At 47.2% G+C, this 14,109-nt stretch overlaps 1 protein-coding gene across 1 annotated transcript in view; it reads right to left on the reverse strand.

The window, feature by feature from the left end:
• LOC144142048 (nose resistant to fluoxetine protein 6-like) overlaps positions 1-14,109 on the reverse strand; it is a 103,089-nt gene that overhangs the window by 25,508 nt on the left and 63,472 nt on the right. The window contains exons 10-11 of the mRNA XM_077673477.1: positions 13,366-13,445; positions 5,678-5,767 (exon numbers count right to left, since the gene is read on the reverse strand). Coding sequence (XP_077529603.1) covers positions 5,678-5,767; positions 13,366-13,445 — 170 coding nt within the window. The remainder of the gene's footprint in view (positions 1-5,677; positions 5,768-13,365; positions 13,446-14,109) is intronic.

The following is a 14,109-nucleotide window of genomic DNA, read 5'->3' on the forward strand; positions in this document are numbered from 1 at the left end:
AAAACCGCAGCACCGATAGCGCCACGAGTCGGTCAATACAAGCTGTGTTTGAAAAAAAAAAATGTTGGTTTGTGTCGAAAACAATACGGCACTTTGAAAGAAAAGATTTGATGCAAAGGCGACTCCACTGTCACTTTCTGTCATTTTTTCATGAAGTCACAGAAACTTGTTTATTCGATTTGTGGCTGCAGACGTAAGCCCATATCAAGGGACATGACTGAATGGTTGTAGCTGGTCTCTACCTTATTTTGTGGGTACTACTTGAATACTACCTTGCATATAACGCACTGATATTCATGTTTCAGCTCAAGCCTTCATTGCGTCAGTGCGACCTGCATTCGCGCCTATAGGGCGAAACTTGAATGTTTTTTTCCCTACTATTTCCCTTTTCTTGGTGAAACCACACCATTTGAGGCTGAAATGCATTGAGTGAGTTACCAAAAAGGCTGGTTTCAAATTGTCCCAAAATATATGTTGCCTTCAGGGCCCTTTAGGGAAGTTCACAGGGACATGGTTTTGTTGGCTGACCGCCTGTTGATTAGCTAGTCGTCCTCTATGTGCTTCCACCAACCGCTTTGACAGCGAGAAGTAACTGTTGCATCTCGATTATCCTTAGGTATGGCTTCGCGATTCGGTAATGTATGTACCAAGGTACGTTCGATATACGCTAAATGAAATTTTAGGGTTTAATTTTTGTTTGAGAAGCTGTATGTTTGCGTTGCAGGAAACAGGCGTCGTACACAATAGTTTACTATCCTTGAATTACATTAAAGGGTTGTCTCTGTCGCAAATATTCTTGGCATAACTGGGCCGTTTAAAAAGGCCGCTAAAAGATATTTTAAAGCGAAAGCGCAAATACGCTACATGTTTCAAGGCCAGTCATAGCTTTGCAAGTGAACAGCAGGCGCCAATGGGCAAACTGCGTCTTCCTTTTTATCGCTCTGCTCCTTAGAGGCTTTCTCGGTGCAGAGCCACGTGACTAGGCCAAGGAGAAACTGTGATTCGACTGCGCTTGATCAGTCAGCGCCAGCTGGGCTGGCAGCGGGTACACTTCAGCATAGGAGAACCACTTGACTATGGGGGTTAAATGTTATTTGGACAGTGTTTGCTCCCTCCGTCTTGCCATCAATGCCGCTCCACCTAGGCTGCGTGTGCGTACTTCTCAGCGCACGCGGAAAGATGAGTCTAATACCCCACTAGATAGAGCTGAAGGGAAGGCTCCGAAATTACAAGCGATAAAAATTTTTAAGAGATACGGTCTGCATGACCATTGCATTTTTTGTTCGTGATGACAGAGTTTGGAAGTGTTAAACCTGAGTCATTTTTCAGCAGTTGTTGATAACTCACCCAAAGCCAGTGTAAGGTTTGACCGAGGGGGTCAACGCACTGCCTGCACCCCCCGCGATGCCGATTGGGGAAATCGTTATCCTCTAAAAAGGGACCGCTAGAAATTGGGCTGCCGGATGCAGCGGGCCGCGGAAGCGCTCTCGCGGACAAAACGACGGGGGTGTGCTTTCACCACCTTGGGTGGCATACTCTCCGTGCGTGTACGTTACTGAATTCGGCTAGCGCGAAACGCGTGCTTTGCCGTTTACCGTTTTCTTTAACCTTTACTCTGCCCTCACCGAGGGTATTTATGTCGAGCTCTGCAAGAGAAAGAAGGTCTTTTGCTTTCGAACTTGCTGCAGGTTGTGCATAGAGTCCCGCCTACGGTGGCAAGACCCCTGTAAGCTTCTAAGCCCTACTGAGGGCCAGTTCTGCCTCCTGGTCTTTTAAATACTCCTGTGCATACACTGTGCATAGTTTGTAAATCGGAGTCTCCTCGTCCCTTACTGTGACACGAGACACCATGGGGCATTCCAGGATAGGGAGAAATCCTGAAATTTACTTGCGCAGTCGGCAGAACAGGAATCACCGCCCGCCCGAGTCCATCTACGAGGACAACGAGAACGAGCGGATCACTGTTCAAGGAGCGAGTACTGACCGTTCCTTTCCGGGGAGCACTCCTACCGCGGAAGCCTGCATTTCTAGCTCACCAAGAAAGCCACCAAGCCTTACCGACGAGTGCCAGAAGACATCGAAGGAAAGCAACATGATCGTCACCACCTAAACGACTAGGTCTCGAGCACCGTTTGGGAGCTACAGCCTCCGCAACGGATCATGATCACGGAAAAGCGAGTTCCCTTCCCCTTTTTGCTCGCGCGACTGTTCGATAGGGGCATCGATGACTGCTGACTTTTGTGTTCTAGGTTAGCTAAACCTAGAGCAATGTCCACTTGGGAACTCTGTGAAGAAGAGTGGGGGAGAAAACTTCAGGCTGCCAGGAAAGTGGTTGAAGTCGATAGGGCGCATTTGGAAGCACACCGAAGGAAAGTTGCGCTCGAGCATCAGGCTGGTTCGCGTGAGCGGGGCCGTCCGAGGACGTTTCCGGCGTGGCAAATACAGCTCCTATCGTCGTCGACTCCGTGCCCGAACCGCTCATTCCGAGTGCCAAGCTTATACTGGCGGTTAGTTCCGCACTTCTGGTTGGAGCATGCGACCGCAACACGAATGCCTTTGAGCAGGCAGACCCGGCCGGAGGCAGCACGGTTCGCTCAGCGATTGAGCGCGAGTACGAGGCGGGCGTATTCGTAGAGCCGGCAGTACAGGTAACGCCACTGGCAGGCAAGTGTGAGCCTGTCACATCTTCCGCATAGCTCGAGTTCATACCACTCGCCCCAAGCTGTGGTAAATTGGTCACACTGGCCGCTCGTTTGCCGCAAAAGGACACCGGCAACTACGTGTCGAACGCATGTGAGTTCCCTGACCCAACTAGAGGTGCTGCTGATGAACCGCCGGTCGCCAGCGAGTTTCATGCACTCGAATTAGGGGAGCCGGTGGCCCCGTCGGTGGCCCCGCATATCGCTCGTACTCCAATGGCCACTCGGCCAAGCTACAGAAGCCGTCAGGGGTCTCCTAGGCCGAGGAGCCATGCTAAGACGACGCTTTCTTCGCGAAAGGCATGATCGGAGGCGACGCTGGAGTAGCCACGTTGTCGGCAAAAGCATTTGCCCGCATTTTGGCAGGAAAGGGGTAGAGTTAGTAGCAGCCCCGGCTATGCAGGATAGAATGCCTTCATCAAACAAACCCCGAGCGATCAAGGTGGGTCAGTACGACGCACCTACCTTCACGGTAACCGCAGCACTGTCGTGTACAGCACCGCGTAAACATGCCCCCGATAAATCGGCACGCGACAACGCGGAGCGGCAAACTAAGCCGAGCGGAGGGCGTTGCTACGTCTGGACGCAAACTCATCGGCCAATCAATGGGGAGAGAGCCCTTTTGGGCAGGCGGCAGTTTGGTCAAACCGGAGCTTTGTCTCTTCGGCACCTATGGCTCCGAAAACCTCGGCTGCTGACCTCTTCACCACCTGACTCCATCATTGCGAAGCTAAATGCGCTCATCTTAAATGCAATGCAAAACCTTCGTTCGGACAGTGGTGCTCGCGGCGGGGCTAAGGGTACGGGTACGGCGTTGTGCAACTGTGTTCGGCAGTGCAATTGGACTGCACATCGCCTATCCACGATTTGAACTATGAACTATTGTATACCGAAAGACTTGAGTGCGAAGGACTGTATTTGTACGCTTTTCTTCTTCCATTTGAGGTCTGCAATTCAGGTCATCCTTTTCTTCCATCTCGGGTCTGCAAACGCGCACTCGGATATTTCTCTTTGCTACGCGGCATGATATAAATGTCGTGTTCGTCATTTCTACTTAGCAAAAACCAAAACCCTGTTGGCGGTAAGCAGTACACTCTTACGAGCAAAACAAGACGAACCGTGCTTATCTACAGTGTAGCAGCCTCACTGTCATTGTCCTTAATTAGAGTCTGGTACTGGTGAAGTCACCATACAAGGTCCCCCCGTTATTCGCCACCAAAATATATTGTTATTATGTGTGGGCTCCAATGAGTGGATTGATTGGTGATCTGGCGCCTAGTAATAATGTCCTCAAATGGACAGAATATACACTCTGTCACTGTTGTCGCTGGAAATAGAAAAAAGGTTTTATGGAGATACTACGACCACCACTGAATTGCAAATTTGCTTGATTGCGTGCTTTTTAATGCTTATTTAGACTAATGCGGGATGTATAAAGATATACTTTTATTCAAATTCAGTAAAAAAACTCTGGAAGCTTGCACTACGTCGCACAAGGCTTGAACCGTAGCGGAGCTCCAGGATATCTATGTCCACGGATACATGTGCTATGTCGGATCGCTGTCGACGTGACCGTTCTAGATTATCAAAACGGCGAGCCTGTCGGTACGCGGCTGCTTCCCCGTGCGGGCGTACTTACCGCGATCGCCCCATGTCGAGAAGAGGTGCGCCGTCGACAACACGCGGGCTCTTTGACGAAACGGAGCGCATATGCGCTAGCGCTTCTTTTTATTGCTGTTGCATCTTTGGAGGAATGGGCACCGAAGCGATGCTGTGCTGAATTCTCTAATACACTGCCCCAAAACCTTTACGAACAACCCAAGGAATTATTGATGCTCTTCAATGTTGACTTTCTATGAACCAAAACTTCTCGCGGACTTGTTAAGCTTGCTAGAATGTAAGGCGGTTTGAGCTGCTTACAACTGCGGTGTTTCTTGAATAGTGGGTGAAGCCCTGCGCCAGAAAATGTTCGCATGGAACGAGAATGCAATGATACAGCTACGTTTTTAAGGGCACATTGGGGAGGATATCGTTGTTGGTAATAATACTTGAATTTGGCTAGTGTGTACTTTATAGCAATCGGGTGCGTGACTTGGGATTAAGGGATGATTGTTGAAACGTGGGGGCGAAAAGTTCCCTTGCCACGTTGTACTTCACCGCGGGGATGATTAAGCCCTGAAGTTGGACGTCAAGAACGAATGGTGGCACAAAAGTTTTTTTACTGTGAACGGGTGCCACAAGGGGATGTCTAGCCGTTGTTTCTGATGTGTGAACGTGCGATTGCCGGAATGCGTCCCTTCTACTTAAAAAAGATTGTTTACGGTATTTTTTGTAATTTGTGCAATAATTGTATTACAGTTGAATAGCATGCAAGGAATTTCTGACATATTCTAGTCATACCTGCTACATTCCACACTATGGTATTAAAATGGGCCAAATGTTTCAGGTGTTTTTTTGGAAAACCGTAGAACGTTTGCTATGATACAATATTGCAGGTTGAGTTTTGATTCACAATACTAATGCATTTCATTGAAACTATTTTGCCCTTGCTATTTACACAGATATGCACAATAAATTCTAACATTTCGTTATCCCTAGGGTAGTATGACACGCCATCAATACTCCCATGGGAATTTTACTTAGTTAAACGTATGAAAACGTAACGTATGAAAAGGTAAACGTATGAAAAGGTAAGAGTAACGAAACAATCAAGTTTGTTTCTGACAAACTGAGAAGAAAGTATACAACTCTAGCTTGAGGCGCAACTTCCCTGCCTGTTTTGCTTCTTGGCGGTTTTTCATTTAAAATATTGTGGGTCTGGTACATGTCTGGTTGAATCCTGTTCTACTCCTGAAAGGAATCTTCTCTCGTGTCCAAACTCTTTTGTGCAGGCTAAACATCGCAAGCAGCCGAAAGAGCTGTCACAAAGGATTTACTGACATTTTGTAAGAGGGCCTGTGACCGAAGCAAAAACCAACCTCATTGTCCTTACGCTACTGTATACGGCTGAAAGCGTTGAGGAGGCCAGGGCAAGGATGCAGATGATGAGGACTCCCACTCGAGGCTTCCTGCGATATGCCCACACACACCCCAAAAAACGTTCATTTGTTTGGGTCACTAAAGGTGCTGCTTGATCAAGGCGATAGCAATGCACGCAAAAAATGTGCGTAATTTATTTTTTGATCAAGTCTCAATTGCATTTTATTTTCCCACTGCAAGAATGCCGCGATTCTATACACAAAGGTATTTCAAATAGGTTAGGGAAGTCTTTTAAAATACTTCAATAAAGGCACCTAAAGAATTACATTCCTACATGTGAAGGTGATAAAAACAGCATTACTTTAACTTTGTATTCACGTGCTCAGGTGAAGAACGATGAGAAGAACAACCAAACTGATAAAACGGGCCAACTAAATCAGCGAGAGCCCTGAAACGTGATTTTACCTCCTTGATCCGGACCTTGTTCCAGTCCAACAATAACGTGAGAACCAATTTCTTATCATTTCAGGAATCGTAGAGATTCCTACTATCAAGTTTAGGGAATAAACATTCTTCCTCCCGCTGTGTGCTCGCACAATAATTTTGGCCTAGTAGACCAGAGTTTTTTCTGCGCAAATTAGCATACCCCACTAGCTTGATCTTGACACCCTTTGTCATTTGCACCTAAGCGGTATTGAAGGGCAGATGGTCCAGGGAATAGTCGTGAATGTCACAACGAAGGCAAAAAAGCTTAGTGGGGAATGAAGACAAGATATTTTACAATTGCGCAGGTCACAGTGCTTCAAGTGGTAGTCAGGCGTCTAATTTGGCTTTGTCGGGGTGGGTAGAAGGTGGCCATTCTCCACCAACTTCCTGTGTGCTTCGCGGCTGTCGCTGGGGCATGAGTGGTAAACTCCGCACTTCATAATGACCGAATTTTCGCTACAAGTTTGGACGTTTTGGTTTGAAATCTGGCCATTTCAGTCTTTTCAAAATTACACTTAAGATTACTGCGTCATTTCCCACCACTGAGGTGCACTAGAATCGACCTTTCTAGTCAGGTTGTAAGACTTCTATTTGACATAAGAATGAGCGAAAAAGTCCACACGACGGTGTATATAAGGCATGGATAAATGTCAGGATAGCTAATTGCTACGCCTCAAACGACGCATAGAACAATTACGTTTCGGACCCCGGCCGGTATTTCCGCATTCCTCAAATCACTGGCCGCTTTTGGGGTTTCCGTGATCATTTAGGAATACGGCTGAATATATACATGGTTCAAATATTTCTGAACTATGTTCACACTCTGTTTCCTCGTCTTGTCATGTGAATACCCTGACAACAAGATAAAGAAAATGATTTAATGTACGTATATTTTAGTGCAGTGGTGCAGAAAGTTGGAACTAAATGGACATTAGTGGATAAGGGGGAAAATAAATTGCCGAAAAATACATTCTTCGTATTCAGGAGAGAGGCGCCAACTGCTAGCGGCGGGAATGCTGTCGCTTACGATATAACTTCAGCGAATGATGTTTATACGTAGTGATAGCTTGTTTTTCTTCAAGTACAGTAGCCTCTCCATATACGGAATTTCAAGGGATCGGAAAAATTAGTTCCGTTTAGCAGGAGTTCCGTTTACTGAGAGAGATATTCTAAGATGCAAATTTATGTGCTCACACAATTCTAAGGGCATTTCATGGAACTCTAACCACTAGAAAGTGACTGTAGCTGATAGTTTTCAGAAAGCAAGAAAACTACAAGAAGCGTAAGCACAGCATTGACAAAGTTGATTTGGCAACAATGAGTCGCTGTGCACTACAAAATCCGTCAATTATTTTTGTTTGAGTCCTTGCAACTGCATCTTCACGGAGCCTACAGGCCTCAACTTCGCGAGTGCTTACGAGCCACCGAAATTAGAAGACGGTAACGTGGTAATGAAGGACGAATAGCACAACGATGGCACGAACTAGGCGACAGGAGGTGAGCCCTGTAGCCTCGGCGCCTAGAATCGAGACCGAACGACTGGAACAAGAACTGCGATGTTGCATTCGTTGCGCTAACACGGCTAACCACTTACGAGACGAGGCTTACGAGGCCAACAAGGCTAAAAAAGCATGGAGGAAGAAAAAAAAACAAGAACAAAACAGTCGGAACCGTAAAAAGCTGATTCTCATGCCAGTGGATTTCACAAGAAGTTCCATTTCTGGTTCCGTTTACACGGTGATGCGGAAATTTTAGTTCCGATTACCGAGAGTTTTTTTACGTTATCTGAATACAAAACCAGCCAAATTCCAGGCAACTGTTCCGTTGAAGCGGCAATTCCGTTTAAGCGATTTCCGTTTATCGAGATTCTGCTGTACTGCAATTACCGTGATTGTGGTAATTGATTGCCTCTCTTTTCTTGCAGGGTTTATTGAATTGAAGTTTAAAAATGAGATGAATTCAGCCAGTTTGTTTTTGTCTTTGCATCTCTTTCGTGCTTTTCAACTTTGTCCTCTATTCCCATCTTTAAACATCGTCTCCTATACCACGTGGCTAAAGCACAGAGCAAAAAATGACCGAGTATCTTCTTGCTTCGTTGCAATGTCGCTGAAACACGATAGTCGTCTGGTGCCCCTGCCAGTTAAAAGCCTCCCTCATTATTTCCGTTCACCTCTGATGCTCTTCCTCTTCCCTCTCTCACCTCCATAGATAAACACGCCAGAGGGTCGCTCAAGTCCATTTAAATTTACCGCGTCCATCTGCTTCCCTTTGGGAGCCTCTGTGCCAGCGCCATCGTATAATGAAGGTGCCCGTGCATAGAGGCACTGAACCTCTACGCCACTCCACGGGCCTTCCACGCGCCACCTGTTGGAACCTTTCACAACAGTTTCCGGTACAAGCGCGCGATTTCGTATTTTTTAGGTTATTTGATCTTTAATGAAAAAAATCATGTATATATAATAAATTAACCCTGCAAATGCCACTGATATATTGATGAGTTGCCTCAGATATCCATGAAGTTTTGCATTTGCTGAGCAATTTTGACAAGTGGACGCATGGCCACCGGTCCTAGATGTTTAAGCACGGCTGTAGGTATATGAAGGAATGGTTCGACCACTGTATTACTTTGCCCTGGCAGGTGAATCGAGAGATAGGCAGACCGACAGACCAAACGTTCGCTTTCAAGCAGCCCAAGAAAGACTAAAAGAGTATAGCCTTTAAAAAGCTTCTATCTTGTGGTAAATTCTACAGCCGTCTTGGGATTAAAACATACCATATTATCAGCGTTAGATAGACAGGGGAAGGGTGTTAACGTTAAAAGCATGACATCGTTTCACACTGATCTGCTCAGACGCAGTAGTTTCCAATATAGTCATTTTCTTAAGTGGGATTGCCATAGATTGCTTTACCATCTTGACTGCAATTTTATCAATTTTAACCCACTACGTAGGACACGCGAGCGTGCAAATCAGGGCATACGTTGAGAAAACAACAAAACAACGGGAGATGTATAAACGTAGAGACTTCTAAGCGTAAGAATCTTGTTGGGGAAAAAAAGCCGAGAGCAGCGTTTGGAATCACCCCTCACCAGATTTATTGCTTTATAGCCTGTGCTACTACGTACACGATGGCGCTAATGGCGCATAAACAGCAGGGCATTCAACATACCCCCACTACCACAGTTCGCCCGTCTGCTGCTACCAACCCACCAACCAACCGCACCTGAATTTACATTTGTGGGCAATTAGTCGCTTTTTTCTCACTGGCATAACCTTCCAAACAGTTTCAGGAGCTGCAGGCTCTTCTGGATGTTTTTTGCACGCTAGCCAAGGGAGAATAAAATTATTTATATTGTTGTTCCTGCCGTTAGAATGTTCTCCACCGTAAAAGGGTAGCCTATGGTCTTCACTGCGGACCCCTGGTTCGTTTAAGTACAGCGTCTTTCGTTGTGTACGCTAATGCTTGCAGCTTGTGGTGTAGAGCGCAATGCCATATATGTGAGGTTGTCTTATTGAACGCTACAAGAAAGAAAGGTACATTGTAGCTGTTCTACAAGACTTTGTCGTGTTAGGCATGTCTTTCGTTGTAAGTACCTGCGATTCATAACCTCTTAAGTTTATTCAAGCTTAGGGGGATTCCGTATGACCGTCGTGATGTTATGCCTCAATGTTCAAATGCAGAGGCAGTGCTGCGTACACTCATCTTATTCAGCTCGGACATGACCCAGTACCCTGTAACAAATTCTGAGCATGGCATGCGACGTGGATGCCACAGGCAAAATAATACAGCAGATATCGTGCTGCGCATCGCTTTAGCGATTAACCTGACTAGGTTGTCGCAACTAAAAGAATTGTATTAGCTTTCCGGAGTGCGATGACGGATATGGTAAATGTTTTAGAAGGTCCCGAAAAGCGAGTTGCGTACGCAGGTTGTGCCGGCCTTCCACCATCGCTACGTGCACACGCATAACCCCACCTGATTCACATGTAGTGGAAATTTATAAGGTTAATTCTTTTTTCCCCGCACTATTGTTATAATGATACGAAGTCGCGTTCGGAGAAAGCCCATGACGCACCGTCTTTTCAATCAAACCTTGGTTACTCTCGCTTTCTGCCGCCTGAGCAACTGTCATTTCGAGAGCTGCCTTCTCGACCTAGCAGGGTATCGCGAGAGCGGCTCGTATATGCCCGCGAATTGACACGGCATTGTAGGCAGCAAGCCGTTGAGTGCGTAGAGAAGCATCGTCGGGGCGGGGCGGGGCATGGCATACTACGCATTCGCAGTCGCCATCCGCATCTCTGGGGTGTACGCTCAGCAGTAACTTCCGAATGCTCGCGCTGCGGGCCCCTGAGTTCCTCCGAATGAAACAGCAGCAGTACAAGCTGATGCACCCGTACAGATGCTCAACAGACACTGTTTTGATGTGAGGCACCTCATCCTCAGGGCTGTGTCCCTCCCCCCCTTCTTGTCGTTGTCGTTGTCCGCCGTCCGCATTCTACTTCGCATGCGTGTCTCTTCAGCCCCGTGAGCGCTTGGGCTGAGGTCAGCGCAGTCCACTATAAAAAGAAATAGGCTGCGTCCGGTTTCGATCCTGCGACTCTCTGGCCGCAACGAGAGTAACGTGGTGCTCTTCTCACTGCGCTACAAACCCACACAGGAGCATGTTGTACGAATGCGCCTTATGTCCTTCAATCAGTCAAACTACGTCAAGAAGCTACTGATGCAACGAAGGCACACGAAGCTGAACGTCAATGGAAACGACGAACTGAAAATAATGGGAACTTCAGTCGACCCCATGGCTGCATCACATACTACTCAGGGTTCCCCTACGAGAAGGTGGTGTAATTTTTGTGCTTTCGCGATGTTCCACCTTAAATGTGCGTGTCATCTACAGTTCTATGGTAACGACGTGGGCCCGTTTCTTTCCGAGTTCCTTGCGAAGCTGCTCCTCTGCCCGGCTCCACAATGTCTCTCATGTCGTTTTTGGAAACAGAGCCGGATGGCAGCCCAGCGCACCCTGTTGGCATTTTGTTGATGTTATTGGAGAAGTTGAGCGTACTGTACAGCATTATAGTACTTATTTTCGCATGGCCCCCTAAATTACCAGACATAGTGTCTTGGAACGTAAATAAAAGTCGCCTTTCGGGTACTTCGCAGCTTCCGCATATCGCCTTTTTTGCACCTCTACTTGCAGCGCATTCCACCGCAGGTAGGAAGTTTTTCAGGATTGGCGGGTCCGCAAATGAAGCAATTAATGCGTGGGAAGTCAGTGTTTCAGGATTGGCGGGTCGGCCGATGAAGCAGCAAATGCCCTTCAGTCGGCGCACAGGCACGGTTACTGAAAACACCTAAATGTAGCAAAGTTCGCTGGACCATGGCCTGCCACCTTGCACACGAACACAGCCAGAGTGCGTACAAATTGGCCCAATTAGCAATCGTCGAGTTCTGCACCTTCTCTTGTAAAACCGTTCCGGCATCCTCCATCACTGTAGAGTTTGCTCTAGTAAGCCTGACCCGCAAATACATCTTAACATTGCTGGGCAGGATGCGCACATCTGGTGAGTACCCCAGAGCAAAATTTTCTACAACCGCACTTCCTTCACAATGGGAACTTCCGGCTCACGAGACGGCCCCGTTACCAGGAGATTCTGGAAGCGCGATCATACGTCTCGGCAGTACATCGAGGGCTGCCGAAGTGTCGAACAAATGAAAATAAAACCGTTTTCCTGTTTTGTCAAAAAAGAAAAAAAAACTGGAACAGCTTGCACTAGTGGAGCAAGGCTAGCGAAACAGCCGAGGTGGGAGTTGCCCTATCGTCTTCTCGTATTGACAGCGGTTCCCAGAGAAGAGGAAACAGAAAGAGCAAGTTTATGCACATTACTCGCAACGCGAGCGGCCACCCGAAACTGGGAACTTCTACATGAATATCCGCCATGACGTCGTCGCCGCCGACCGAGTCAAGCCGGCTTACGTCGTCTCCCTCCAACCCATCCACGGCATCCACGTTTCAAGGCCGGCACGACGGAATTCCCAAGCTCAACCTACCAAAAACGTCACGTGGGCAACACAAGAGCCTCCGGCTCTGACGGGGGAGAAGTGTAGCCACCGGCGCAGCCCGGATTCGTTGTGCCGAAGACGGCGACGTTGAAGGCGGGAGCTCCTCACGAGCCGCACGCTCTCCTGCGCTCGGTATTTCTTGCTAAGCCTACTTCGCAAAAGTTGTGTAGTACGGTTCGCGCCGGGGTAGTTTGTTGTGTAGGTATTGTTTTCTAAGACCTGTGGACCTAGCTAAAGCATTGAGAGCTCAGCTGTTAAAACGCGACTTCTCAGCCACATTGGGCCTTACCAACTAGCAAGCGGCGTCCCAATCATCTTATGACGAGCTACGAGCTTTGGTTGACTACCGTGAACCGCAACTCGGGACGCACTGACTAACGTAGGGTCGCTGAATACCCGCGTAGCACCCTCCTCGCGAATGCAAAACAGCGCTGAGTGCTGGATGAAGCAATCAGGTACACAGACCCAGAGCTGTGATATGACGCAACCACCGCAAAAGATTTTCCCCTTTCCTCTTCTCTGCAATAATCATCGCCCAGCTATTTATACATTAAAGATGCGATATGTCACAAATAATCTGTCATGAATGTGTGTTTATCGAACTTGCTTCAGGGAACATGTTTCAAAAATTACCTGCCATATAAGCAGAAGAGGTCGAACAAAATTCAAATTTTAAACATTTTATATAGGGAAGCTACCTCTGCTCTATGACACGCGCCGTAATACAGTTCTTCGCAGTATTCTTTACCACCGGGGTATCTCTATCCTTCGCCGAATTCTCGACACGCGAGAGTTTTTGAAAGTACAGGCAACTTTTCATTTAGGTGGGCACATATGTTTTGTACAATACATTGAATTGTTGCGCAAACTAATTAGCTATATTAAAGGAAGTACAACCAATTGCTCTGCATTACTTAGGTCAAGGCTATTTTAAACATCGGTGAGTTAACATTCGGGAGGTACACCCATTTTGTTATGAAAGATTAGTTCACAAACAAATGCACCGAAATTCGTTCGCGCCATCGCCAATGCTTTCTTGTGATCAGAAACAGTCGCATTCAATAAAATACCAGGGTTCTGAATTCTTGTGAAAGTGAGCGGCAACGTGTGTTCATGCTTTATGAGTGCCTTTTACTTTACTTACTTGTACAGGGCGTATAAGATCGGTGGGGAAATCAGGTAAAACTGGAAGTCGACAGCAGAGTACCAGGTGTGCGCGAGACACTGCAATCAGATTGCAACGAAGCAACACAATATGTGTAATGCATTTACAATGACTAGAATAATACCCCTGTCACACGGGCACATTCAATCGTGATTGAGTCGATCCAGATCGAGCTCAATCCGGATCGGGCCCATGTTGCGCGGCAGTCTCAATCGCGATCGAGCTCGATCCCGCTCGAACTCATTCCTAGTTTCTCAAGCGCGATCGAGGCTTCCAAGGGCGATCGAACGAAAGCGACGATACTCTCGTACCCGCTAAGCAATGGCAAAGGATGTGACAACTTCAACTAACGCCACAAATTGTGTCAAATAACTTGATGCAAATAAGCGTGAGGTAACATTTACATCGTTACGTATACCTACGACCACGCGAAGTTACCAGACGCCGGCCGCAAGTACATTGTTAGCGCCATCTGGCATGCACGAGTGCAACCCGTGCAACTTCTCGATCGCTATTGAAACGTGCCGTGTATTAGCGACAGTGCGTCGAGCGCGCTCGAAAACTCGATCGCAATTCACTTCAATCGCGATTGAAAGTGCCCGTGTGACAGGGTTGTAACCCCTCACGCTCGTGTGTGAAGCGAGATAGTGGTTTCATGCATAGGGCTCGAGCGTTGAGTTCGAGATAAGGAATAGAAAAGTAAGATAGTGAGGCAATGTTATA

This window comes from Haemaphysalis longicornis, unplaced genomic scaffold (assembly GCF_048455015.1).
Source record: "Haemaphysalis longicornis isolate Haplotype H1 unplaced genomic scaffold, Haemaphysalis longicornis Haplotype H1 scaffold_6, whole genome shotgun sequence".
NCBI classification, from domain to species: domain Eukaryota; kingdom Metazoa; phylum Arthropoda; class Arachnida; order Ixodida; family Ixodidae; genus Haemaphysalis; species Haemaphysalis longicornis.